This window comes from Anopheles darlingi, chromosome 3, assembly GCF_943734745.1.
Source record: "Anopheles darlingi chromosome 3, idAnoDarlMG_H_01, whole genome shotgun sequence".
Lineage (NCBI taxonomy): Eukaryota > Metazoa > Arthropoda > Insecta > Diptera > Culicidae > Anopheles > Anopheles darlingi.
Window position 1 is genome coordinate 58,302,042 of NC_064875.1, and position 27,500 is coordinate 58,329,541.

Consider the following 27,500-nt stretch of genomic DNA (forward strand, 5'->3'; position numbering starts at 1 on the left):
TCTACTCATAACATTGACTGCAAATATGGATGGATGCCCCATTTGGGTGCCGGCATCCTTCTCGCTTGCTCACTTCCTTCTCCTCCCCCATTCCTTCAACGAGCTACAAAACGTTATCACTATCCGAACCATCCATCCTTGCGAAGAAGCCAAAATTCATCTTTAATGAAGTGCTGACTGCAGGTACCCGGGGGGAGGGCCGGGTGCGTATTCTGTCTGGTGCTCGCTTTACATAGAACATAACCGGAACACCAGTGCTCCCTGCGGATACCCCGCAAAACATTTGTCTTGATGATGATGTTATCAAAATGAAAAACATAAATTCTGTGTCCCAAGGCCCGGATATTGGATTCGCGCAGACACGGTGTACCCGACGAGGCACATTCTTCGGCCCGTCAGTCTATCATGTTTTCGGTGAGGAGCTGAAACAGTGTTTGACGCGAGGCTAATGCTGCAATATGAATATTCCATTACCGTGCGTCGACCTCGTTTGTATTTTGGTATTTCTCAGCTCCAGACTGGCGAGACAGAAACAGGTTTAGACCAACTAGAAGACGGGCCTTGCGCTTGGATTCTCTTCGTACCAACAGCAACCGTACAAGACGCCAGCTTCCGCTCTGCAGTGACACCGATAAATTAAAGAAATAAATTCACTAAAGCATGCTTCTCCGTATCGGACCCAACCGTATTGGCGGGACCCCTTTTGTAAGCGGGTCTCGTATCAAATGGTTTCAAATCCGACGACCGTACTTGTTGGAATATTAAATGAACATTTTCGAACCTTCTCGTTGAACGGGAGCAAACCACTATCGTTAACCCACTCCCGCCCGCTCATGAAGCAAGAATAATATGTTTAAAGCGAGCGATCCGGCACCGGATATCTTTTCTCTCACCTCGCAAACGGGAGTGCCACATGCTGTGTATGTGTGTGTATGTGTGTGTGACTTCCGGAAAAGGGGATGGAACACCGAAAACGCATTCCAGCGCCACACAGTCACCGACAGCGATCCCCTCGTTCCTCGTTCTTTCCGCCACTTCAATACACCTCAAAGCGAGGAAACGAAGCGACAATAATATGCAAATTGGTATCCCTTGTCATCGTCAGCATCCCGGGCTTGTCTGGGTGCCTGGAAGAGAAAAAGTATCGTGTTGGGAACACTGCAAACCGGGGATCCGGGTCCCACTTTGACCGTATTTTTCGGGTACGGGGTTGCAAATTGACGACAAATTCATTGGCGTGTCGGATAGTGACGGATGTGCCAACCAGAGCGCGCAGTCCTTTTTGAGCTGAGAAAATCGGAAAAGAAACAAGGACTGCACTGTTTATTGGATTCTGGGAAGACGGATTGTTTCACTCGGTAGCGAGGGATGAGTTGACTAGACTAGCTGAAAGCTACTCCGCTACTCCGTCATTTGCATTAATGCGCTCAACGACTGCAAGACCACGAGAACCAGTGGCCAGTAGCTCCCCGGAAAAGTTGGCCAGCTAATCCTGTTACCAGGAAACTATGCCTGTAATCCGTAGCCTTCTACGTGCTATGGAATGAATTCGTCCACCAACGACGGAGTAATTCATCCAGCCGAGCACAACGCCAGCAACCCATGAAAAGATATGGCTAATTGGATTTGCCCTTCTACCAAGTTATTACTCCCCCCGGGCCACTGTGCGTAATCTGCCCAACGCGCTTCGCCCTCAGACAGACCTGTCACTCACCCATTTCCACCCGAGCCACGAAATGCTGAATCCATCCAGCATCCATCAGCCATCAACATCGCCGACAAAACATGCGTGTTTGCTGGTTCGTTTTGCTAATTATGCTTTCCTCTCCCGGGCCGCCTACCTGGCCCGGCAACCACCAATATGCTCGAGCGAACGGTGCGTATCGCTGTCATTCTGTAACACGCCGCCTTGTGCTTTAAAGTCCTGTCGCGCTGTGCTGGCAGTTTGCTGACACATGTTGCATGTTCCCGAATTCAATCCCTTGCTGCCGCTTTTGCCGCTTTGTTTTCCATTTACTTTGCCGTTTCGCTTCATTTTCCCTTCCCCGTTGGCTTTTCTGTCTGCTATTCTTCGGAACTTCGGCGGTGCTCGAGCCCCGGGCTTAAGAAGCAGACCAGCAGCACCGCGGTACGACTTGCGGGGCGTACTTGCCTTGGGGCGGCGTAAAAAAAGTAATCAAGCGCCTTTCACCGAACCGAACCCGACCGACCAACATGCGACAAATGGAAAAGATGTGTCTCGGGCATGTTTGGCGTCAAATTGAAATGTTAATGCGTTCTTCCACCGCCAGCAGCATCAGCAGCATCAGCAGTCTAGCGAAAGACACCCGATAACGCGGTGTCGACAATAGTCGGACCAGAAAAAGGATTTTTCGAAAAGCAAATTCTCAATTCTTGAAACCCCGACTTCGTTGTCCGCCTAGACAGCACCGTATGGTTGGTTTCTCGGTTCTCTGGCTGAAGTTGAATCCCGCCTTCGAACAGTTGCGTCGGGCGAGCTGCCATTTTCAAAACTCAATTATTCGTTTCTTTGCTCTCTCTTTGCCAACAAAAACGCGCCCGTCAGGTTTCATCGTAGTAGCCTCATGTGTGATGACGTTTGAGGCGCGCGATTCCGCTGCCAAGGTAGTGCCGGCCCGGTTTAAACTAAGCAGCCAGTCGAACCGGAACCCAAGCCGACAGAACACTTCTCGACGCTCTACAGGTAAGTGCAGGCACACACACACCACCACGAACGGCGACGTGACCACAACGAGCTTGTCGTTCACCGATGAGAAAGGTGCCTGTGCGAATGCTCCAAAGACGTCTTATGCTTCCTGTACCCCTGGAAAAAGACCGAAAGTGATGAGCTTATTAAGGCAAAAGCATCAACTTGAGAAGGGTAACCGGGCATGGCGCCATTCCCCAAAAACTGTCAGCCAACCGGATGACCGGGCTGTCTGGGCAGTCGTGCTCGAAGCGTAACGGATTGGCAGCGACCGTTCTTTCTCTCCGTATGTTTTGGTGAACAGGAGATCAACCACCTTCTAGTACCTTGATGGACGGCGGATTTCGTTCGCTAAAATGATTTCCCATCTCCTGGGGGGGCAAACTTCGCGCGATTCGTTCAGCTGGAAACGCAACAAAAAGGTGAAACCGATGGCGCCCACAGCAGCAGCAGCAGCAGCAACAGCAGCCATATTATCGGATGCTAAAAATCCTGTAACCAGGGAAACCAGGACGATGGCAACGGTCATAGCCTGCCCTCGGGCAGATCAACAAACCAGCCTCGCTATCCAGAAGGAAGTAATAAAAAATGGTGGCCATAATGGCGAACCAGCGAGCGGAGCGAGCGAACCAAAAGTCTTTCTCCGGTCGTGGTAAAATAGGTGGAACGATACCCGCTGCTCCCACTACCACAACTATCCTTGCCCTTGCAAGCTTGCGGCCTGACTACACAATAAACGACAAAACTAACCTCAAAAGGACGAACCATCGTCCCCTGTCCAGGAGACCGACCGTCGGTCTGTCAACGGAATGGTTTACATAGCTGCCGGACACAAACCCGCTCCCACTGGCACCCGCTCACCGCGCTGATGGTCACAGGACAATGGTTTGCTGATATTTTGCTATGCTACCGGTCCCGTTGGAGTGAGTTCGCTCGGAACGCCCCCGGGGGCAGGAGAAACTGACTTCGTTTGAGTAGCTCCTCGACGTAGCGTTTGGTGCGCTACGGATGAGCGATGGCGCTACTGAGTAGGAAAAAGGTTTTTCGGGGGAGTTTCGGGGACGGGAGTTTAAGCAGGACATCTCATCGCATCTCATCCGTAGGCGGTTTCATTCATCCGGAAGGAAAAGCAAACTTCATAAGTCAATAGAGTCCTGCAACACACGCTGACGGTTTCATTTGGAGAGAGACAAACCACACCATTGGCTTGTGGTTCAATGGACAGTTCAATTCATGAATATTTGGAGAAAGTTAAAACTTTTGTAGGATAGTCATCGCCAGTCATTTCAAACAATCTTATACCCATAGAAGTCACCGACAGAGCATCCAGTAAACGCTTCATCATTCAGCCCTCGCCCGGTGGAAAGATCAACAGCCACAGCTTTCCGCCGAAGCAAAACTATGCTCTAAAGCGTGCAAATTGCACATGACCAGGAACTTCGGGAGATGCCGACAAAACTTCGACCATTACGGTGGCATGTCGTCCGGTTTATCGGTGTGTGTGCAAATGTCTTCCCAACTTTGAAGAATCATTGAGAGTAACTATGACTTGAACTGACAGGAAATCAAGTAAAGTACATAGAGCTACACCCCCAACAAGATGCACAAGTGATGATGTGCAATTGCTGTTCGCTACGGTAAACGAATACCACAAGAGAGTCATAGAGGAGGACCACTGGATGGCATAAGTTTGGCATAAGCATGGTGGTAACTTCGCCAACTACCAGTACCATCACGAAAAGCGTTGCAAGCCTCGTTACTAGAAACTTTATCCATGTTTTCGCTTTAACAGCACCAGCATCAGTGTCACACGGTCGGGCTTTGTGTGTGAGTTCAAAAATGCGTTCCATAGGGAGAAAATACATGCTCCGCATCCTTCGAAGACGTACCGAAGGACACGAACCAAAACCAAATTTGTCTTTTATCAACACCGGCGGCAACAGTTCGAGACAAACAAACCGAAACGGGGACATGGAATGGAGAATACAAAGCTATTATCGGGATAGGGGGTGGGGGGAAAGCATGGCCACCAAGCATCCACCATTTTATCATTTCTTTCTTGTTTTTCCTTCTCTCTTCCTCTCTGTCTCTCTTGATTACACTTTGTTTTTTGCAGGAGTCGGGAATGGAGCCGCACCGGGGCTGATCACGGCAGCGCAGACCGCCCGCTGGGAGCAACATCTGGGGGTGTTCCGGACGTCGCCGGCAACGGAGCAGGTCCCGGACCGCAAGGCACTCACCGCCGCTCTAGTGCACTTCTCGAAAGCCTTAGGGTAAGTGCGCGCCGACGCTGACGAGCGACGACGACCCGGAGTGCCTTTTTTTTTTGGGGAGAAGAATTAAGCATCGGACGTTGATTGCATTTAATTGCGTTCTGAAGACTGATTGCTCCAAGTCAATGCGAACTTGTTTCGAGCTGCTTTTTAATCACATTCTGTATTTTGGATTTGCACTGTAACCGAGCAACAGCAAACTTAAGACAACTTCGATGTATTTTTAGTCTCCAAATGTTCTCGGAATTTCATTGAGAATTTGGGAGATAAAGTCCGATATCTAGAAGTTGTTATAAGTTTAAGTTGTCTTAGTACCCTCCAGCGAACTTAAAAACCCATGGAATCGAAATAAAAGGCCCACAGAATTGTGCTCCATAAAAGAAATAAAAAGCTGATCTCACAGTATTGGATCCTTCTTCATTGGTGTGCTGTCTAAGTACCAAACGCTGTATTCCGTTCCGTTTTCAGCCCCGTTGATATCCACATCGGTCTCCCTTGAAGCACACACTTGCGCTCAACCGCAATAACGCCACAACGATGCTGGCTGGCAGGCTCGCTGGCTCGTTAGATAAGAAAGTTATACCGCAGCATCGTCAAAAACATGATAAAACCGCGCGCCCCCCACACACACAGAGACGCTCGGATCCAATTGCAGCCACGGCCGGATTCGCTCGAGGATGTGCGTGTGTAACAACTTTGCCGAATTTCCATACATTCCAGGCAGACCAAAAAAAAAAAAGTTTACCAGCGGAACATCCCCGACCACGAACGGTGGAGGTCGTGGCCTCGAACACTCGAACCGATAAAGAAAGATGAAGCTATTTTTGGACGCAAATCGATATTACTTTCATCCAGCCACACACCGGACCACCGGCAGCAGCAGCAGCAGCAGCAGCCACAAATTGATGCATGTCTGCTGTCCGCTGCCTTCCAGCAGCAGATCCCCCAGGCACACCCCAGAGACGGGAAGGAAACAGAAATTGATCGCCGGTAATTCAAACGGAACGTTACGCTGTACTCGAGGGCGCTCCCCTTCCCGGCCGGCCTCTCTCACAGCTCTTGAAGCAAAGAATCCGTTTCATTCCGCTGATTCCCGTGGCCACCGCTGGAATATCCTTACCAGCGCTCGCAGGCGTATCCGTTGCGAGAGTTATTACTGCCGCACGGTGTTGGCCGTGTTCGGGTTTGGTCAAGTGTTGATTGACTGGTGGTGGTCGAGGCTGGTGGTGGCCAGCTGCAGGGTGGCGCGCGAAAACATTAACGCTCAGAACTGGGACATCATGATCGTCATCATCGTCATCGGGCTCACCATATCTTATCAAGTGCAGCGCCCAAACACCATCACTGGCACCGGATTCGGACATTAACTCGCCTGACCGTTGATTGTCGTGACTTTGCACGGTACACAACCCCCGACCACCGTGAGCATGAGAATCATTTGTTATGTTGACCAAGCCATCAGGTCCGCACACACCCTCCCCCTGTGCACAGTGGTTGCATGTTCGCAATCAACAACCACGTCGGAGGTCGTCGACGAAGATGACGACGACGGTGACGGCAAGGAAGGAAATCGCAGGAACAACAAGTATCGCGTCGAGCTCGATTACGGTCCGGCTTTCGGTCCGCGGACACACTCGACGTCCGTGCTCCACATTTATGCCGGTTGGCAAGCCGTTTTCACGCTTCCCGCTCGAAGAAAGGAATGAACGATAGTGAGCACACACAAATGGTGTCATGTGCCCGGTGTAATGTACCGCTTGGACTTGGACGGACCCGTACGGTCTAAATGGGTTGATTGGTCGTCGGTGTAATTTCGACCCACCCCATGCCCCATGTTCTCAGCTCTCTCGAGTCGAGCTGGTGAAATCGGGTTACAGCGTGTTGCGGACGTGTTATTAAGGATAATTCAATCCGCTTGCGGCCATTGTTGGCAGCCTGTGGAGGGTGTTTTGGAAAAAATGATTACATTTAACCTCAGGATGTTTATAATTGCCGCCGGTGTTCTGCGGACACGTTCTGTGCAGCTTACAACTATGTATTGTCGAAGATTGTATGACATTTTAGCAGGAACTGCACAAGCGGCTTCTTACAAGAAAGGCCTGGCTAACGATGTCAACGGGACCCAGCACCCCTTGGCTGGTGTTAATTGAATTGCCTCACCATTACCAGAAGCAATTCTTCCTGTGGCTGGCTGACCGACGAGGATGTGGTTCCTGCACTTCACTCCACAGTGGTCCGGCCAGCAGGCAGGCAAACTGTGTCTAATCGTTTCATGCCAATCCCCAGAATTGGTTTGGCTTTGCTGGAATGCTTGCCCGTTTGCTAATGAAAATTCCTTTCTCACTTACTACGGTACGGCACCGCACTCTATGCACCTTTCGGCCAGCCATGTACACACACACAATGTGTTTGTTCCGGTCGATGCGCAGCAAACATTGGCAACCTGGATCGGAGCCCGGAGTACAAAGAGGGGTCCCGAATTCGGTTTACTGAGTGTGGAAGTGTAAACGTTGGATTTGGATTTATGCTCCCTCTCTCTCTCTTTCTCTCCCTCTCTCTTTCGCTTTTTGTGGCTCTCTCGCTCTCCTACTCTGCTTTTGTCGAAGTCAAGTACTGGCCTGTAGCCAACCAATGGTCCTGGCGATGGCGTGGTTGAGAGTGAAGGTATTGCGCTGTGAATGTGTGTAATTGCAAGGTAAACAAACAGGATTTACGCTTTCTGGCCCATAACCTGCAGGGAAGAATGATGGGTTATGAATGTTTGAAGGTATTTGATCAAAAAATTGAATTTTGAATGAAGCATTCTTGCAATGAAGCATGGAGATATGATGATATTGATGATGAGCTCATTAAAGAGACGCAATAATCAATAGAACACATGATTTTCATGTAATACAATTGTCACTAGTCTTTCGAGCTTCAGGGCATTCCTTTGTGATGGTAAACTTCAGGCCGTATCTTAATTTGGTGCAATTTCAAACTTTCCAAACTATTTCAACTAGTTTTCTCAACAAACGGCCTGCAATAGCCACCACTTTACTGACTAAACTCTCGTAATTGTTCGTCTAACACCCGGCGTCTTAAGACGCTAGAAACAAGACGCCCAGACTTGCAAACTTCTTTGTCTTAAGCTTTGACAAGCTTATAACTCCACAAAAACAAAAGTCTGGCGTCTGACTCTAATGACTTCATTATAATTCGTGAAGCTGTTGAACACCACCAACCACCACTAACGTCCTCGACTACAAAAGATGCCGAACACTAAGTTTGGAGCATCGATAATCCGGAAGGATTCGTCCAACAAAAAAGGACTCGCCCGTTGTAGAAGTTCCACCCACCAAGCGGCGAGTTCGGGTGTCAATTAATCAATGTGAATTATGTGCGCTAATCATAATAATAATAGCAACCGAGCGAGCAACCGAGCGAGCCAGCGAACGAGCACGCGGTTTGTACCAGCAAAATGGCCAGCAAGTCGGTCCAAGGTTGTAGCAATACATCACGCTACCGCGCTCGATTGTTGAGCGGCTGTCCTCGAGCTTCCCAAGGATGGCCAAGATAACGACCATCGCATCGCCGCGCTCACCGGAGCGCTCGCTATGATGAATTGCTCGCTTGTTACTGCCACTGCTTTTTATCCCCGGGTTCGCGCTTCTTATATCTCATCTTACATCCTTCCTCCGTTCCGCTTCTTCCTTCTTCTTCCTGCACCACCAGGACACCGAAATCGTCACCCCAGCAGCGCCGACCGAGCGAAGGTGCGAACCGCCGGGTGTCGCGTAGCGGTTCCGTACCCAATTTGTACGGCGAAAAGCTAAGCGTTCCGTCGCTCGCGACCGGTTCACCGGCAAACAATATCCGCTCGGAGCTGCTCGGTGGTTCCGGCCATCGGCAGCATCACCATCAGCACCATCAGCAGCACCAGCATCATCGTGGTACGCGAGTAAGCAGCATGGTACAGCGGTCGACGCGTGGCGAGGTCGCTGGTAGCGGTGGTCTGCTGCATCCCGGTATGCTACAGTTCCACCGGCATGCCCTCTCGGTCGATGAGCCAGATCCTTTCGTACGGTAAGCCATCTCGTGGGAGTTGCTGCGATCCTTGGAATTGCATTAAAGCCAATGGGGAAGGGTACACGCGGTGCACGAGCTGTCATTGTAAACGAATTGTAAATTCCTCCATTTCTCTTCCATCTTCCTCGCCGTGCAGGACACTGCATCAGACCGGTTCGCACGGTTCGGTGCAGTACGGTTGCAGCGGTGGTGGAGAGATCGTGCCAGTGCATAAACTAAGGGAGCAGCGCACCAAACGATCCGATACGGCACGCCGGCACGTCCTTTCGCGTCAGACCAAAATCGAGAAGGACGAGCTGGTGCTCGGTGGTAGCCCGAAGCAGACGCACCATCACCTCCACCACCAGCAGCAACAGCAGCAGCAGCAACCTCCTGGGGCCATCAGCCGACGTGCCTCGACCGTGTCGAACGCATCGGTTGGCTCGAAGCAGCTCAACCGCAGCAGCCGCCGTGCCTCAACCATCTCGAAGACGCCAAGTGTCGACTCCCGGGGTGCACCGTCGACGCTCGAGATCAACAGCCCGGAGCGGTCGGTCGGTTTAACGCCACGAAAGGCGCAAACGGCCGGTGGTGGTAGTGGTGCACTCATCTCTACCCCATCCGTCGACCGGGAATGTCGGTAAGATGTCGTCGCCGCAGACGTTCTTGGTTTTTATGGATAACAAAAAAACATCCGGGAATCGCCTCGAAAACCCCGCGCTCGCCTTAAAATAGAACCGACTTTCCCGGTCCCCTTTGTAGCGTAGACCCTCCTGGTCGGCTTTCTTTTTTTTAATTTAATTAACGAAAAGCTCTTCATTGACCTCAAGAGACCCTCCAGCTGGCGAGTTTGGGGTGCGTTCGGCTGGTCAAAGAACGCCACAACACAACAAAGGCCATTCGCCCCCCGAGGGGACGGAGAGGCCCTCTCATGGGAAGCGCCCAACCCATTCCCAAACTGGCGCTGGCTATAGCCAGCAAATTATATGCTCCCCCACCAAGCTGGCCCTTTCCCCGAAACTTGGCATACCGGGACCGAAACCGAAACGGAACCGAAACTTGCCATGTCATCTGTTGAGTGGTAGTGGAGTGGAGGCGGTCATCAAGGCAAAAGATTTTCCCACTCCAACGCCACTAAACCGTTCCGCTTTCCGAAGGGGCTATTTCCTCGGATTTGCCTCGGATACAACCGTTGGTTTCCGTTTTTTCTTCTCCTCCCGAAGGGGCTCAAGAGTGGAGTCGAGGAGGGGGGTTCTCTATTACGAAAACAAAGAATTCCGACCACCATTCCCCGGACACGGACACATTCCTGCTGGTATACTACTACGCTGGCTACTCAGGGGACGCCCACTCGGACACATTGGGCGCGTGGTGGTGGTGGTGGTGGTGAGAGTGACCCTTTACAGCACGGAAAGGTTCAATGTCTCGCAGCAGGAAAAAGGGCAAAGGGCTCACCCATTTTCTCGGTATTTTCCATGTTTGCGGTCGGCCCCAAAAAAAAGACCGGCCGGTCTGGTCTGAGCTTTGAGGCTCGTATTGATTTCCCAGGGCGCATTTTTGGTCGCGTAAGCGTATGGTGCGTACCCGCGAAACGCCGATTCGCGCCCTCCGGGACCTCCATTTGATTGCAAACAGTTTTTCTTTTTTTTTGGTACGTCTCTGTCGCTGGCATTCTAGCCTACTATTAATGCAGCAACCCAACAACATGCCTTTCCCACCGGCAACTGTCAAGCGTGGAGCGAATGACTTTGACAGCGGAAACGCAGGAAACACGGTGAACGGGACGCCATCTTGGATGGAGGAACGAATTTAAATTATGCCTCTGCCATCAGCGGGGTGCTCAAGCGCACCGCCATTGCCATTGCCATTTATATTTGATGACTTTCTTTGTACTTTGTACCGGGCCACCATCTTTACTTTTCGCCCACCCTGGGGTATTCTCTGAAGGAACAAAAACAGGGAAAGGCGGCACTTGTAGGGACGTGGATTCTAAGCACGTAGTGAGCGCGCGGAGCGAAAGTGATCCCCATTAAATTGGTTCCGTGTAAACATCAGCGTGCAGCAACAGGGTAAACGCAAAAACTCGCACACACTCTTGTCCACCATTTTGCGTACTCCATCTTGTGTGGCCGAAATGATGACGGGAAATAGTAACTTGCCCGAAGGCGCGCGCGTCACGCTAAATTCCGTTTCGTCACGCAACTCGAAGCTAATGACCGGATTATATGTTCTCCACTCCAAAAACCCCCCAAAACCCACGGCACTAACCTCATGCTTCCACTCTCTTTGTCTCTCTGTCATTCACACACACACACACACACACGCAGGAGTCAGCTTTCCATCTGCTCGGAACCGGCCCAGGTCAGTCAGCGCAATCTCTCCTGTCAATCGAGCTTAGAGCCTTGCGTACCCGAAGAGGATAGCCCCGATCACGACGAAACGGAACCACTCTCCGTCGTCAACCAGCCGCTACGACCGGATTCACTCGTTCTGGCAACCGGTGACACCACCACCACCACCACCACCACCACCGCAGATCATACACCAGCGCAGCCCCAGAACCGCTTTCTGTATCGCAGTAACTCGACCAAAAGTTTCCGCAAACCGAAACCGAAGATAGCGGCCAAGAAGCGCAGCAACGAGTACGATCAGATCTACGTCATCGGGGCGGGTACGAGCGTCACCGGTAATAACCGGTTTCCCAACTTCTATCACCATCGTGACGATGACCATTACGATTCGATCGAGGTCATACACGAGCGGCGCAATAAGAACTTTAGCAAATTCTCGGACACCCCGACGGTAGGAGCGACGGCGGAGACGGAGACGGAGACGACGCTGGGGGCAGTGACCTCAGCGGAACCGGTTGGAACCGGTGTAACGACGGAATCGCCCACCGTGATTACCGATTCGTCCGGTGAGTACCGGAAGGTGGGCGCAAATACGATTAGTGTCGTGGCCGACATATCACCGGTACCGGTTTCACCGCTCGAGCAGCAGCAGCAGCAGGACACCGGGACAACGTCCTGCGTGCCACCGGATCCAGGTGGACAGGAGCCGGAAGTGACGCGTGATGAAGGAAATGAATCAAAAACCACCGCAGAACAGCAGCAGGAGCAGCAGGAGGTGTCGCTAGAACGGTGCGAGGTTGTGAAGCAGGATTAGGCGAGGAGAAAACAGGACAGGGGGAATGGTGGTGGCCGTGGTGTGAAGCTGTGATTCCAGGATTCCTATGCCGGAATGTGTTACGCCCGAACACGTTTCGCACGAGTCTAGTTGGCGCCATTTCTGCAAGTGTCAGCGGAAACTGGTTGGTCGGAACTGGCCGGAATGTGATATCCTTTGACCTAGTGTCGCCGTGTGCGTGTGTGTGTGCGTGTGTGTGTGCGTGTCCGTGTTTGTTTGTGTTCAAGAAGAAACGGACCTCGAATGTCCAAAGATAACGTTCTTGCCAACTGTTCGGAGCCGGAACGTGAAGGAATCACAAAAGGAGCACTTCTTTTCGGAACAATGGAGCTTCGGTTACGGTTCCGTCTCGATGCATTAGCTGATGCGGAGGTGCACTGATTCACTTCGTGTCGTTCTATTCCCCTCAGCGAGTCAGAGAGGATTTTCTACCTTCCTATTTCCACATGCTTTTACATGACCGCTTTGGTCTCTTCATTTTCCGGTTACCGGTACGGAGACAAGCAGGAAGCGCTGCTGACAGCAGCCGTAATGCGATTCGAACGGACACATTTGGGCTACCAATGTCTTTTTGTGTCCCTTTTATAGACCCTGGTTTGGTGCAATTTAAAGCTCATCGAAGTATGCTGCAATGTCCTAATGCCAGGCTTATTTGAAGAGCTCCCTTTCAAGAGCTGGAAAATGGTTTCAAGCGGACAAAGTTGCAGGAAGCTGGAAAGCTGCTCGAACCGTCAGCAGAACAGATGGATCCTTCAATTCAATAATGGAATTTACTTTCGCCCCAGTGCCTCTACCTAAAAACAGGCGATGAACTGCAGCTCACCAACAATGGTTGCATGAAAGGATAGCCCCAACGGAATATATCCCGAACAAAGCGAACATCGTTGTGGTCGTTAAAAGTATTCGGCAACTATCGGTGACACCGTTTGTCCCCTCCAGGCCGGTTTGCAGCACTCGGAACAAGTGAAACTTTTTACCCACAAACTGAGGGCACATGCCACGGCATGGTTTGGCCACAAAAGTTTGCTAGCATAAGAGGGGGAGGTGAGGTCGATGGCCAAAAGTAAAACGTAAGCCGATATCTCGTCGGTGTGGTTCGCCTATCCGGAAGAAGATCTGGATGGCCTGGCATCAAGGATGATACTGCTGACCGCAACAAATTAAAAATGAAGTTGTCTCCAGGGAAGAGCTTGGTATGGTGCTGACCCTTGAGCCTTCACACAAATAGAGCGCCCTGGGACAATGAATTTTAATGATGGACGATCCCCTGCGAGTTCTAATCAAACTCTACTGCACTGGATGCCAGTAGATAAGGCAATGCGCTCAATTGGTGTTGGTTTTCGCTTTTTTTTTCTTAAAGTAAATTGCTTTAATTTCCAAACCCAAATTTCCATAAACCGTTCCTTCTGTTGACAGTGAGGGCATCGCAATGGCTTTGCAAGGCAAATGCTTTCACACCACACTCCCGGCACAGCTGGATCCCATTCCGTCAGTTCCAGTCCTCGCTAGTCTCTATACAACAATGAAAAAGTCAATTACTTGCGTTTCGCTCGAACGAACGACCACCAAACCGAACAAAACGGGCATCCGTGCATCTCTAGGCGTACGTACGGCCCAGAACATAATCGAACCGGCCCGCCAGATAAATAGGCTGGCAAGATGATTATGCAGGATGCGAGCTGGCTGGAAGCACCTTGTTGAACCCTCAAAAGAGCCCTCGATTGGGTAAAAATTGGCCTATCCAAAGTGGGGGAATCGAAATTGTGTGCCCTTCGTCCCGGCGATGTTATCAGTGCGCCAGGTACCATACGGTTCGCATCCGCTAGATCCGATCCACCTGAACCTTCGGTTAGCCGGAAGCAAACAGAATATACGCTAGGGACCGGTGTACTAACCAACCAACCAGTCAGGCAGCGAGTCAGGGCTAATAAATTCAATATCTAACGAATGTTTACCGCCATGGTGCCGCCATCTAGCAGATAGCAGCATAGCAGACACATACACAAACACACACAAACACACATTCACACCAGAAACGAAACGACCGACATCGAGATCGAGAAAAATCCCGGATAAGCGCCCGTAGGTCGGGGGCAATCGTTACGCCATTGCTATCGATTGGATTTAAGAATGGCGATGGCGAAAAGGAGCCAAAGAAGATGCCTTGGCCAGACCGTCGTCTGCTGGCTTGTCACTAATGAGAAAACGAGGAGACTAAGGGATGGTGTGGACACATGTGTGCGATCAGGGTGATAAGGCCACTCCGGTCACTCCGGTGCCACTGTAACTGCAATTTAATGTTTGTTGTGGCACCGTTTTCGGTTCTCCAGACCAGACAGATCGGCTTCACTGCGGTAACAATCGGTAGGTTTAGCTAAAGCAAACGAAACCAAAGTTATGAACGGTTTCTATCCTCGTTGCCCCCCTTTTCCATAAGTGGATTAGGGTGTGCAAAGTGAAGAAGATGGTGAGACACGGAACGTGCAGGAAGGAATTGAATTCAAACGACTGTTGAGCGAGAATGTGAGATTAGGTGTCGGTTCGCAGTCGCTACTCGTAACCGTGGATTTGATTATTTATACGAATACGATCACAATACAGCGAAGTGAGGATTATGCTATACGACATAAATATGACATCGTAAACAGGTCACTCGTCATAAACTACTACTTCACCTCATCAACATCATCATTATCATCATCATCCGGTACATCGATAAATAGGTTGTCGCGTTGACGCGTCTGCCGTCACCCATAGTAACACACCATAGTACACCGTAACGTAGCACACACACATACCGTAGCAACATCCAGCAACAACACTCTATCCTATCCGATCCTAGCAACCGTAGCGACATCTCACGAGAATGTTTTGCGAGATCATCAATGTCTATTTGTTTGATAAAAAAAACATACAACCTTTATACAACCAACAATGGGCTGAGGGCGATCGTCGTGCTGCTTGAGCGAAGAGAAGGCAAAACAAAACACAAAAGACTAGTTAGAGTCAATCGATATTAGGTGTGTATGAGTGTGTAGAAAACGAGCTTCAAAATGTATTTGTTGTTTGTTATGAAGCGCGATAGTGGCTTGTGCGTGTGGTGCAAGCATCGAGGGCCAGTAAATTCAAACCCACCCCCAACTAACACTTCACATCCCACACACCACCACAGAGTGACAAACAAACTGTTCTCATGAGACGATGTTAAACATTATGAGTTCCGACTAGAGAGCGATGAAGTATCCACCGCGCTGCACCTTTCAAGTATGTTGACCAATATGTTACAACCTTTTTCGCCAACACCTCGACACTAGAAACACACGCACACACACACAACATACAGACACATGTACACGTGCGTGCGTAAAACAAACCCCTTTCACGGTCCCTCCTCCGAATGTGCCAAGACGCAATTGTTGTTGAAGTATTCTCTAGTGTACCGCAGAGTTTATGGAATGTGTGCCGAAAGCGAAAACTGATTGTTAGACCGACTGGATCCTTCTTCCCTCACTTAAACGGTACCCGGCTCGCGCGGCCGGTGGCGAGCCGGCACTAACACTTCTTCTTGGCCAAGAAAGTAAATAAATGTGGTTTTGATGTACGACCGGTGGCTTAGAGCGAGCGGTTTCTCATTCGCAACCGTGATTTCTCTGGAGAACGGACGCTTTGACATCGTTACGAAGCAGCAAACCCAGAGGGGCAGATTTATCACGCAGACACCTCCCTCTACGGTTATCATTCACGCGATGGAGGCGCATGGTGAGCTCAATGGAGGCGCATGGTCTTTTGATGTTTGGACAGAATGTTTTCGATGGAATTGTGTTGTTAGGCACACCGCCACGTAAACTGCAGGTAAGTCTTACTAAAGGAGTCATCGTCGAGTGGAAAAGGTATGTGATTCTCTTCAAATAACGCAACCACTTCTCGTGAAATCCATTATTCATCTGCACGTGTGCATCATGGGTGGATGGGCATGCTACCAACATTCAATATCCCTAATCCTGTAAAGCGTGTTTTGAATATGTAAAAAACGAACATTTTTCCTCTAAACGCACAGCAACAACAACAACAACAACAACAGCAGCTGCAAATTGTGATGGATCACTGCATATTTTCCTCACTTTACGAGCTTGCTCGCATTTAAGACCCAAGACCCTGTACCCGTGAGCACGATCAACGCGTGTATGTTGTTGTCTCGTACCGGGCGCTTCGGCCATAAAATGTTTACAGTAATGCATATTTGATTGCAATGATGATAACACCTATAAAAATGCACATCCTGCTGCCACGACCGGCCATCGGATGTTGTGGTTCGTGGTTCGTGCACCGACTACCAAGCGACCGTTGAATCAAAAGAGCCGGAGCAGCAAAAGCTAAGAAGGATAAAACGCGATAAAGACTAAAGGTCCCGGAGATGGGGCTGCTCTTCGCTGGCTTAAATGTATTTATGGAAAAAAAAAACAAACGCTGGAACGTACCAACCGCTCAGGAAGGGCGTCCCTTTCGTCTGATTAGAAGGGCGTTGGTTCTGGTCCCGGTGACAAGCTGTCGGCGACAAGGCACACAGATAAACACGGGAAAAGATAAATAAAAGGTGTTCCCTGTGCCATAATCAACCATCTGGAGTGTCTTTCCGGCCGGAGATGCCAGAATGTTCCATCCGTTACCGTCAGCAACGAGCAAAAGTAACAGCTTCCTTCGCTACCTTTGACTACTACAGACATCATCATCTACAGCACATAGTAACCAACGAATGCAAACACGCAAACACACACACACACACACACACATACACGACGAGCTAGTGGGCTAACGAGCTCTAGGATTGCACGAAGCACAGGAATGGAACACAGTAATGCTCGCACAGCACGACATCGTGTGCTGCACTAGTGCATTCCCGTTGTGCTAACAGACCATAAGGAGCTAAGGGAGGGGTGAAGCCTTTGGGGTGCCCGCTACCCCGGAAATGACTTCACCGAGCACCACCGAATCATTCCACACTCCACGGGACGCTTTTGTTGTGAGTCAACGAGGAATGCGGTGGAGAGAGCAAATGTTCTCTCCGCTTCGCATAATAACAATAGGTGCAACAATGGGAAAACCTTTCTGCTTTCGCTTCCTTTACATCGCATCGCATACAGAAAGAGAAAGAGAGAGAGAGAGTGGTTTAGAAGACACATTTTTATGCAAATTGAAATGATGTTTGCCAGCCAGTACAGTCAGCGCGCCAGTGTTTCAATTGTGCTTTGAACGCCGTACCCTCTGCTAGCGCGTCTAATGAAGCGCAACCTCCACTCACTCTCTAATGGAAATTATAATCTTTATCATCTATTTGGCACTCACTTGGCTCATACTTTGCATCTTCGCATCAACATATACACACACACACACACATACGCGAGACAGGGCTGCCGGAGACGACGTAAGACGTAAGATTGATCACCTGGATCACCGCACGCCACGCGAGTCCGAGACACGTAATCTGATAAAAAACATCGTAGTCACCGGTTGCCAGGTGGTAGCTGGGTATAATTTTCCGTTATTAATGCAACACATCTCGCGTTCGCGTTCTGGCTCGAGCTCCCGCACTCGCGCACTCCCACCGCGAGAGCCACAAGTCATTAGAAGTTCGGTTTCGGACTCAGCGACAGCTCTCCTCCCCGTTCCCGCCCTCGGCTGGTTTGCGTGACAGGAAATGTTGACCGCTACGCGCGGACTGCGGCTAGTTCAAGAAAAGGTGAATCCAAAGACGGAACGCCAATGACCTCCTCAAGGTTTTCGGGTTGGTTCGGTTTGGTTTGGTTGGAGACCAGGCGTTCGGCGCGTGCCAGGTGGAATAAGAACAGGAGCAACTGAACATGGGCGTTGGCCTTTTGTTTCGACCAAATCAAAATATGATATGGAACCGCTGTGTATTTTAATTTTTTTCAAAGTTTCTAGAGGTAATGCATACCTTTTCATATTACTGAACTCTTTATTCAATCAATGGATATCTTATTTCGCCATTTTGCTGCAAATAATTCTCTAGAAAGCCAATTGAATCTTTGCCTTTAAGGAGCAGTATTTTTTGCCAAGAATAGGAGTCCAAAATAAGTTCTGTGATGAGCTAGCAAACCAGGAATAGAGCCAGGAACTATGCCGCCATATTTACGATAGAGTCGATCCCCGGCGGAAGACGAAGACTCCGCTCGGGTAATAATATCATTCCCGTTAATATTAATAGTCCTTCCTTTGCCAAAAAAAAAACAGCGGCCAAAAACGGCGACAAAGCGTCACATAAAAACCGATTATTCCACACACACATACACACACAAATACACAAACGAGCACAGCATGGAACCAGAAGCCGCACATCGTCATCATTTTTGATGACGGAACAACTTTGAGTAGCAACCATCGCGGCCAATGGCGTCATCACCGTGGTTCAGGATTAGCAACCTGGGTCGAGCAAACGGGGGACAAGGGAACGGTCTGTCCTGTGGCCTTGTATTGCGGCCTGCCGCCAGAGGCTTGAAATAGATTTCCGCAAAAGAACCACCGTAGAGCGAGCGTTGTTGTTGTTGAGACGGGAAACGAACAAAACCCGTGGGACGCAGGAGAGGGGTGGTCGGCAATCTATTAACGGTGGCATGATTTATGCTGGCGCTCGCTGGGGGCTTCCCCTAACCCTCCACTCTCCAGAACACCGACAACCTGCAATCAAGAATGGTTTTCCCGGTGGGAACCATAATTAAATCAGCCAACCCCGGGCCAACAGCCGGCCCAGTCGGCTGATACGCACGGTTAAAAGGGCACGCTGGTTGTGTTGGCCGCTGCTACTGGTGGTGGTGGTACTCTTTGGGTTCCTGCCGGTGAAGCGCAACAACGAGCTCGGCGAGTTGGAAGTCACTGGAGCGTGATTTAGGTTTTTGATTGCTTTACAATCACGAGAAGCACCCGCCATTTCCACCACGCAACGCCCAAATGGAACGGTATATCGACCATCCATCCGGCCATACTGGACTGGCCTGGTGGGCCACGAGTTGCTTTCAATAAAGCGAGTTGCGCGAGGTCATACTTACTAAGAAGCTACCGCCCAATCATTACCTCAACGAACGATGAGCGCAGAGGCATGATTATCGAAAGCATCGCCATCGCTTTTAGCGAGTACAAGTCGCTCCCTTGTTTTAATCTAGAAAGTTTTTCCAAAAACATTAAGACCACTGATGAAACCAACACTTGCGACTCCACGGCCACCGAGCGTTGGGAAGTTTTCTTAATTTTACGATCAACCTTCGAGCCAAGCGTGGAATTAGCTGGTGGTTGGTTTGGGCAAAAGTTTTCAGGTATCTCTCCCAGGGTTCTAGGTTGTTTCAGGTTCAGATGCTCAACGTGGCAGATCCTTCGCCTTATCCGGCTTGGTTCGGCTTGGTTCGATTTTTAAGAGCAAAATAGAAAGTAATTTCGGGTGTAAATTCCTATCAAAACGTAGTGCACGGTACTGTTTGGTTGGGGTTTGAAGGGTCTTCATCAGCAGTAGATTTCCTTGGAATGCCAGTTATAACCTTTTTCTATTTATGCTACGGAACATCCTTCATCAATACAGCAACTAGTAGTCTTAAATCTTCTTAATAGTAGTACCTCACATTGTCACTCAACTCTGTGGACATCCTGACCCAATTCGAGCACCCTAGGAGTTGAGCTGCAATTTCCCATTTTGCACACAACAACGACCCTCAACAAGTTCATCGAGGGGCGCGACTTTGTGCCGCCAACAATGCAGCGATTAATACCAACCATCAGTGCGTGTGTGTGTGTGTGTGCGCGCGTGATTCATCTAAGCCGGGGAGTTGGGTCCGAAAAACACTCGAACAAACTCGAGAGCACCTGCACCACAACCCATACCGGCGCTAGGTTGACACGTTCCGGTCGTTTATCGATTTTCCGGTGGCGGAATTGCATTCGTGCGGGAATGCAAATCTTGCCACTAGCTAAGCTCACTAATGGATGCTATGTGCGTGAGCAGCATAATGCGCTAGAGGTTAATGCCGGATCCTGTACGTGTGCATTTAGTGCCGTGACCGATCCGCAGCGATCATCGAGCACAGCCCGCATTGAATGCGCAGATGAAAGGGGGGTCCCACCGTGACCTTCCACAACGCTGGTAAGCTGCAACATGTTATGCAGCTTTTCAAGGATGGCTGCACACACACACACACAGCAACACTTCAAGTTCGAATTTAGCGTGTCCTGCTGCCGCCAGGTAGGGCATTAAAATGGTAAGCGGTTTCTATCGACCCGATAAGGGAGCGAGAATTTAATTAAAGAGAGCTGCAATTGAATTTACTTATGCCCATACCTAACTTCCAAACCAACTTACGCCATTAAAAACGAAGTGCCGTTTGGTTGCACCAATGCCTGGGTTCAATAAATAATTTCCCCACCATGCACGATCGGTATCATTTTTGCATTCGAAATGCCGCTCGAGCTCGACGACACTCAACACTGGGCTCAAGGGCAAAGGTTTTGTTCGGGAAAGGACTCTGAGAAAAGGGGAAACTCTATTTTGAAAACGAGAAAGTTCAGCCAACTACGACTTCCGACTTTCTTTCGTGTCTTTCATATTGTAAAACATTTTCTATTTTCGAACTTCTGCCATCGTTGGGCTAGGACAGTTTTTTTTTTGCTGGACAAGACGAAGAGTAGAAAATGGGAAAAAAAACTTCGCGTAAGCTTGGCTGTAGATGTGCATGTAGCATTTGCGCCCGGTCCAACTTACCACTTAGAAATGTGGGACGCAGAATGCGCGGTACAGCTGGATATTTAAAATCAAAAACTCACTTTCGTAGACTCGACTCTCCGCTACACTTCAACGATGACGCTGACGACGTAATAGGTCGAATGTCTAGCGTACATTTGTCAACGCCAATTTATGGGCCTAGGATAGAAATGAACATTTGCGCCCCGTTACAGCTGTAGCGCTGTGGTTCCGCTTTAGCTGCCGCTGGAAGCTATGTTTGGCATCAAAACAGGGGAAACAGGTAGCGTCGGGGACGAAATGGCCAAACTTTTAACGCATTATGTTCCATTGACGACAGGAAATTATACTTCTTCTTCGGTAAGATTGTTTGGGAAACAGATGAATCGGTTTAAAGCGATTGAAAGCGAGTTTTCAAACAACTCATAACCGACTCACAGCTAATAGCTACAAAATGCGCGTTTAAAACAAAAAATGAATGAATTTCATTCCCATTTTTATGCTACATCCTTTCAGCAATTATATTCCGCTTACCAGGCCAGCCCCGGTCCTAGATGTCCAGACCAGAGCACAATCAGTAAGCGAACGAGTGCCACAAGATTGTAAGGTGATTTATGACATCAACCATCACCATCGCACAGTGTAGCTGCCCCGGTCTGCGGACACATCATACCGAGGAAAAACCACAACGTGAAACCCACGAATACGTGGTCAGCGAAGTATCAACACCCGTCCTGTCCCGTCCCGGGGATTTTTATCCTTTTTGTGTTCCACATTTTCTCCATTCACCCATCGCTGCTGGACGCCCCCCGGGGGCAGCCTCAGGTCTGAAATATGATTGAATCAAACCGATTTCGGTCCACGCTCAGCGGTCCAGAAAATGCGAATAGATCCACTTTAGCATCTGCTTCGTCGCAATTCTCGATAAAGCGAAGATGTTCGCCCAGATGTTGCCACTTACTTGGCCACAGTTTCCAAAATCCACTACGCTCCGCCGGACGCGGGCAGTGGCGGAACAATCTTTTATTGTTTTAATAACAGAGCGACGAGGGAAAGTGTTTTAATCAAAGTTTTTTTTCCCCCCACGCATTTGTACAAACAAATTCCCAAAAACTGTTCCTCTCCGAAGGACCGATCGCATTGTATTCAAATCACTTTGTGTAAAGTAATCTGGGACAGGTTATGTTGTCCCACCGCTCATCGATCCAATGTTTGGCTTTCCAACACCAAAATACCGAAACACAAACAAACACTTGTCCCAAATAGCTTACACTCTCCCCCACCGGGTTCAAAAGGTACAAAAGGACCGTACATGTGTGCTCCATTTTACCTAATTACAGTCCACTCTACTCTAGGCACCCCCGGTCCTCCATTATAGGCCGACCGGACGAACCGGACGCCACACTTGCGCGAGGGTGCTGAAACTAATGGTCGCAATCACTACGCTGAAAACAGGCCACCAGCAACGGGCTGTGTGTGTGTGTATGTATGTGTGTGCGAGGCGTTGCAATAGCGAATTGGCGCGCCGAATCATTCGAGGCCACCACACAGGACACCGGACGCGACAGGGCGAGGCGAGACGGAGAGACGACCATCAGACGTCGAGTGAAAGCGAGGGCGTCGGCCGTTTCTGTGCGAATGCCGCAAATAGCCTGGATGAGTAACGGGGAATGTGGCTCGAGCACGAATGGGAATAGAGTGGACACCGACGAGCACATAACGTGTGGCATGGAGCGTAGACCCCGTGTGGAGAGCAGACAACCTCCTGCTTGGACCTGCCAGCGAATCAACATGTTTCATGCCAAAAGGTGCTACGTTGAGGTCTCTCGCGTAAATTATGGTTCCAGTCAGACCAAGCCGGGGTCCAACGGGACACCGTGTCTGTGGTCATTAATTAGAGTTCTGGAAAGTAAGTTCGAGCAGATATCATTGGTGACATTCCTGGCGTTGTACTATTATTAGATTTTATTGTAAAAGTTGACAGAGCATTCCCTGCTTTTCAAATCAAGACAAATAATGGCAAAACTCAAGCAATACTAATAGTTGGTCGCACTACTTGCGAACAGACGGGCGCGCGATCCAACGGGAAACTTCTCCAATAAAACGCGAAGCACCCCCCGCCTCCTCCTGGAACTAGAAGGTAACTAGAGGGACCTCCTCTGGCTGGAAGCCGACAAGGACTCCCCCATGCTCCTGGCATGCTCAAATGCTCAAAATAGGTCCGGGCATTTTTTTCCACGGCGCAGTACACAAATGGAATGGAGCATGGAGTCTGAAAGCAACTGCCAAGCACACCATCACCACCACCACCACCACCACAAGCAAGCACCGCTTGGGGTTCGCTATTGTGTGGTGCGTAGCGGCGACAAGGCAGGGCAGAGGTGGGTGCAAGTGACCAGCGAGCGCGGGCTCGAGCCTCGAGGGGTCCCTACTTGGTCGCGGACACGCGATCCAAACCAAGCAAACGACCGGAGCCCCCACGGGTTCGAAGTCGATCGACCGTTTGGACTTTGGTCAGTTTTGTTGTGACCGTCCGGCTAGACGGACCCTTGGCTGTGCCATACTCTAACTGACCCGACCGGTAAACAGGTGTAATACAAAGTAAGCGACAAAGAAGAGAAACTATATAAGAGGTCCTCACAGTGTCTGGAGTGTAGCTTACCCGGGACCTAAAGCGTGGCAACTGCACTGTACTGTGAGTGAGTAGTACTCGGTGTGACTGAATGAAGCAGCCAGTGGGTGAGAAGTGTATGTGTGCTTGAGAGAGGGGTAATAGGTGGCACCTCCCTAGTGACCTTAACTACGCCCCAAGAACCAGATAAAAGAAAGAAACTCTCTCCAAAAAGTAGGTTAACACCGTGCTCCTTCGGGAGCAATTCATTTCATCGTCCGTTGCATCGTCGCCTACGGTCGCGAGAGTGTTGGTGGGATGGACTTTGGAATTTATGCTGCACCAACCAGCATAACTTTGCTCGCTCCGTGGTCCTTTGTGCACGGGGTTTTGCTTGTTAATGTAGATTGTAACTGTTGGCAGCCTTAACGAACGCTGATCTGGATGAATAGCCTTTAGATTGGATTATTCTTTTGTAGAAGTTTATGTTTTGAATTCCCAGCACGAAAAGGATGTTATAGGCATAAAAGAATGTACGATATGGTGCATTTTCAATTTATCCATCCGCTCTTATCAGAATAGCGCCTTTATGACGCTTCATCCCCAACTTCAAAGGTTTTCCTAGAGCTTCTGGCGCCTCTCAATTGTCTTGATTGGCACTCATTACGGAATATGAATTTCTCAATAGTCGATACGATGGAAACGCTAGTGAATCAATAATCAATCATATACATCAGAAAATAGCCTTTTCATCAAGATACTTATTCTTGGGTTTGCGGCAAACCACACACACAAACACACTCCTTCCAGAGCTGCTATAGAAATGAAGGAAAGTGACGATAAATCAATCAACACCGCATGGATGATTCCGAAACCCCGCATCACTGCGGTGGGGGTTTGAAAAAAGGAAAAACCCGTTATCATGCTACTCGCACACACGTCCTTCTGCGGCTTCTGCTGCGCCAAGGTGAATCTATAGAAATAGCTCCAGTCTAGTCATCGATAAAGAATCCGATATCGTGAACATCGCGCTAGATGCGCTCCATTTAGGAAGGCGAACCCAAGAAGCTTCCTCGAAAATACTGGCACCGGTGGGTGTATGTGTGCTGTGTGCTATGTGCTGTGTGTTGAAAAACCCCTTCGTCAGTACCGAGCTTCGATAGCCGAGTATGATTGGACGCAGAAAAAAGGAACCAAAAAAAACACGCCTCTCAATCCCAAAAAAAATAACACCTTCACCGATTTGAAGCATCGTTACATGCAACGCTCCTAAATCGATATGAAATCGGTTCGGAAAAGCATTCTATCACGCTGGTAAACGTGCAGCGACCGAGGCAGTTGCAAGCGGATCGGACGATGAGCACGAGGCACGATAGAGAGAGAGAGAGAGCAAGCAACCGGATCCAAAGTGTTAACGATAACGAAATTAAAGTTCCTTCCACGCGATTGATTGACACTGTACTGAGATCGTCCATGTCTTTCACAGGCCATAAAGAAGAAGTTCCAGACACCGCAGACCGTACAAATTTCGCTGCTTGGTTGGTTGATAGAGTCGTCGAGATACCGTACCATGTCACCGTGAACCTTGGTTAACCTTTGTTGGCCATCTAAGCTGGCTGGCGAGCAGCAGACGGTTTGTGAGTGTATCTTTGTGTGTATGCGGTAACAAGTGCATCGAAGTAGGACGGTTGGACAAGTGATTTGGGTTACTGTAAAAGTTGGCACCGGAATCACAGTTGGCGTGCTACCGATTGAACTCGCGCTACGCCTGTGCCCTGAGCCCCACGTTATCCTGTTATTGCAGACAATTAGTAAAACTTATCAAACCATCGGACACCAGTGTGCTCAAAACTAGTGCACGGACGCTCCAAGTGTTGCTAAAAGGAGCCGTGCTAAGTGGTTAGAAAAAGAGTGAGAGAGAGAGACGGAGAGAGTGAAGCCGAATTTTATCTTCAGATTTTGACCCATTTTTCGGCGGGACGCAAACCGAAAGGAAGTGCGCGGGGATTACATTGCTGCCGGACCACTTCGAGGAACGGAAGGAAACAGCTTTTCCCAGCAGCAAACGATGGGTTGTGCCAGTAGCTCACCATTGATCAACGGTGGCGGTCCCGGTGGTGTGGTTGAATCGGCAAAGGAAGCAGCAACCAAGACGGCCACCGATGTGCTCCATGCTGGCGAAGCGGCCATCCATGGTAAGGAAAGCAGCACGATTGGCACGCGGAGGTGTGCGAGGGGGAGGAGGGTGTGGGAGGGGTGGGGAGCCAATTAATTGACCGAAAACTTTCAACACCCAAAACCGGGCGGGAGGGAGAAGTTTGGTCGACAGCAAATTTGGAGCTTTTCGAGATGCAGCAACGGAGCGTGATGGTTTCCATCGAATGGTTTCACTTAATTAGGAATCGCCCTTCTTCTTAGTCGATGAGTTTCATTTGGTTTTTGGAGTAACTTCGATTGATAATCCCGAGCTTTTCTGGGTAGCTATCCAGCCATTCCAGTGTCTGTCCGAGTAACGTTACATTTTTGGGGTGTAATTCGGTCAACTACTCCCGTTGGTCGCTACATAGTCGGACAGTGTGCTTGTACTCACAAGCAAACGTTCTGTTTGATTGACGTTCCCCCTCACTTATTACGTAGCGTGTTCCTGTCCAATGCTCATGCGAAGCGATCATCCGCCTCTCGTTCTCTCTCTCTCTCCCTCTCTCCCTCTCACTCTCCTTCTCTTTTGCTCCTGGTTGATTTGGGTTCGACATGCACGTGCGAGTCGAATGGAGCTCAAAATTGTGATTCCTCCTGTCCTCTACCTAACACCGCCCTGCAAAAGATGGCTCCATTATTACGGCCCGTAAATTGTATTCCGGACGCGGCACTTAAGGCGCCTCTATTCGCCTGCTGTTTATACACTTTGCTTTGTTTACTTTGCATAAAATATTTTGCGTAGTGTTATTACAAGAGAAAAAATAGCGTCTAAAGTGGTTCCCATAATTCGCTAGTGGGCTAGAGGGTGTCGATGTTGTTTATGTTTTTCCAACATTTTATGGTACATTCCATCGCATAAGTGGTCGAAGATCGAACTTTGGTCCTTTTTTTTTGGCAGTCTCGTTCCAAATCGATCCATTACGAGGCTGCCAATTGGTGCTTTTGGAGAAGGGGTGGCCCTTCTCAGCACCTCCTGATGCTGGCTTTTCCTACTGGTGTGCCTCACCGATACACCAATCACATGGCTCAACACACCGACCGAGTACCGAGAGGTCATTGGCTTGATTCACATTCTGCCATGTACCGGTGCCCAGGAATCATTCAATTTCCATCCTCGCCGGACTCAGAGAGAAACGTTTTATGGCGTGTACGAAGCATGGGTGGGTAAGTTTCCGGTGGTACACCGATGGAATCGCGGTAACCATCAATTCGGCCAACCGATGTATATCTTAATGTTATGCAAACGCTTGATTTGGCCACGCCACGCCACGCCACGCCATGTTCGTACGGGAACATTTCACAGCTTTCTCACCGTTTTTACTAGCGAGCACGACAACCACAAGGCAGACGATCCAGTTCAGTTCCAGACATACTTGATAGGATAGTGATAGCACCAATAAAGGCCAATCCATGGCTGAGGTGTCGGTTTTATGACATTCTCCTAGGACTGAATCTGTTTACCAAATGAATACTCGATTGCTTCAATTGACGCTCTTCGTTTTACGTTTCCTTTCTGCGCCGGCCATTGCGAGGATGTCTTACGCGCTCACACACACGCCAGGCCAATCACCAGTTCATAGAGACCGGTGGGAGGGGGAGGAGAAAATTGTATTTTCCAATAAAGTGCCCGACAGTGAAAGGAAAAGCCAAAGTCTCGCCGCCGCCGCCGCCGCCACCACCACAAGACCAAACATCAAACGCACGCGAGACCGAAGGCTCTTTGGCTCACATTTCATGCTT

At 49.6% G+C, this 27,500-nt stretch overlaps 2 protein-coding genes across 3 annotated transcripts in view; both read left to right on the top strand.

Annotated features, from left to right (window-relative positions):
- The window catches only part of LOC125955658 (uncharacterized), a 17,378-nt gene extending 1,021 nt beyond the window's left edge, over positions 1-16,357 (top strand). The window contains exons 3-9 of the mRNA XM_049686796.1: positions 2,567-2,704; positions 4,824-4,980; positions 8,695-9,045; positions 9,185-9,667; positions 11,355-12,014; positions 15,966-16,065; positions 16,271-16,357. Coding sequence (XP_049542753.1) covers positions 2,567-2,704; positions 4,824-4,980; positions 8,695-9,045; positions 9,185-9,667; positions 11,355-12,014; positions 15,966-16,065; positions 16,271-16,357 — 1,976 coding nt within the window. The remainder of the gene's footprint in view (positions 1-2,566; positions 2,705-4,823; positions 4,981-8,694; positions 9,046-9,184; positions 9,668-11,354; positions 12,015-15,965; positions 16,066-16,270) is intronic.
- Positions 16,358-25,422: 9,065 nt separating this feature from the next.
- The window catches only part of LOC125957884 (uncharacterized), a 5,584-nt gene continuing 3,506 nt past the window's right edge, over positions 25,423-27,500 (top strand). For both annotated transcript variants that reach the window (XM_049690901.1, XM_049690902.1), the window contains exon 1: positions 25,423-25,756. In XM_049690901.1, coding sequence (XP_049546858.1) covers positions 25,630-25,756 — 127 coding nt within the window. In that variant the 5' untranslated portion in view covers positions 25,423-25,629. The remainder of the gene's footprint in view (positions 25,757-27,500) is intronic.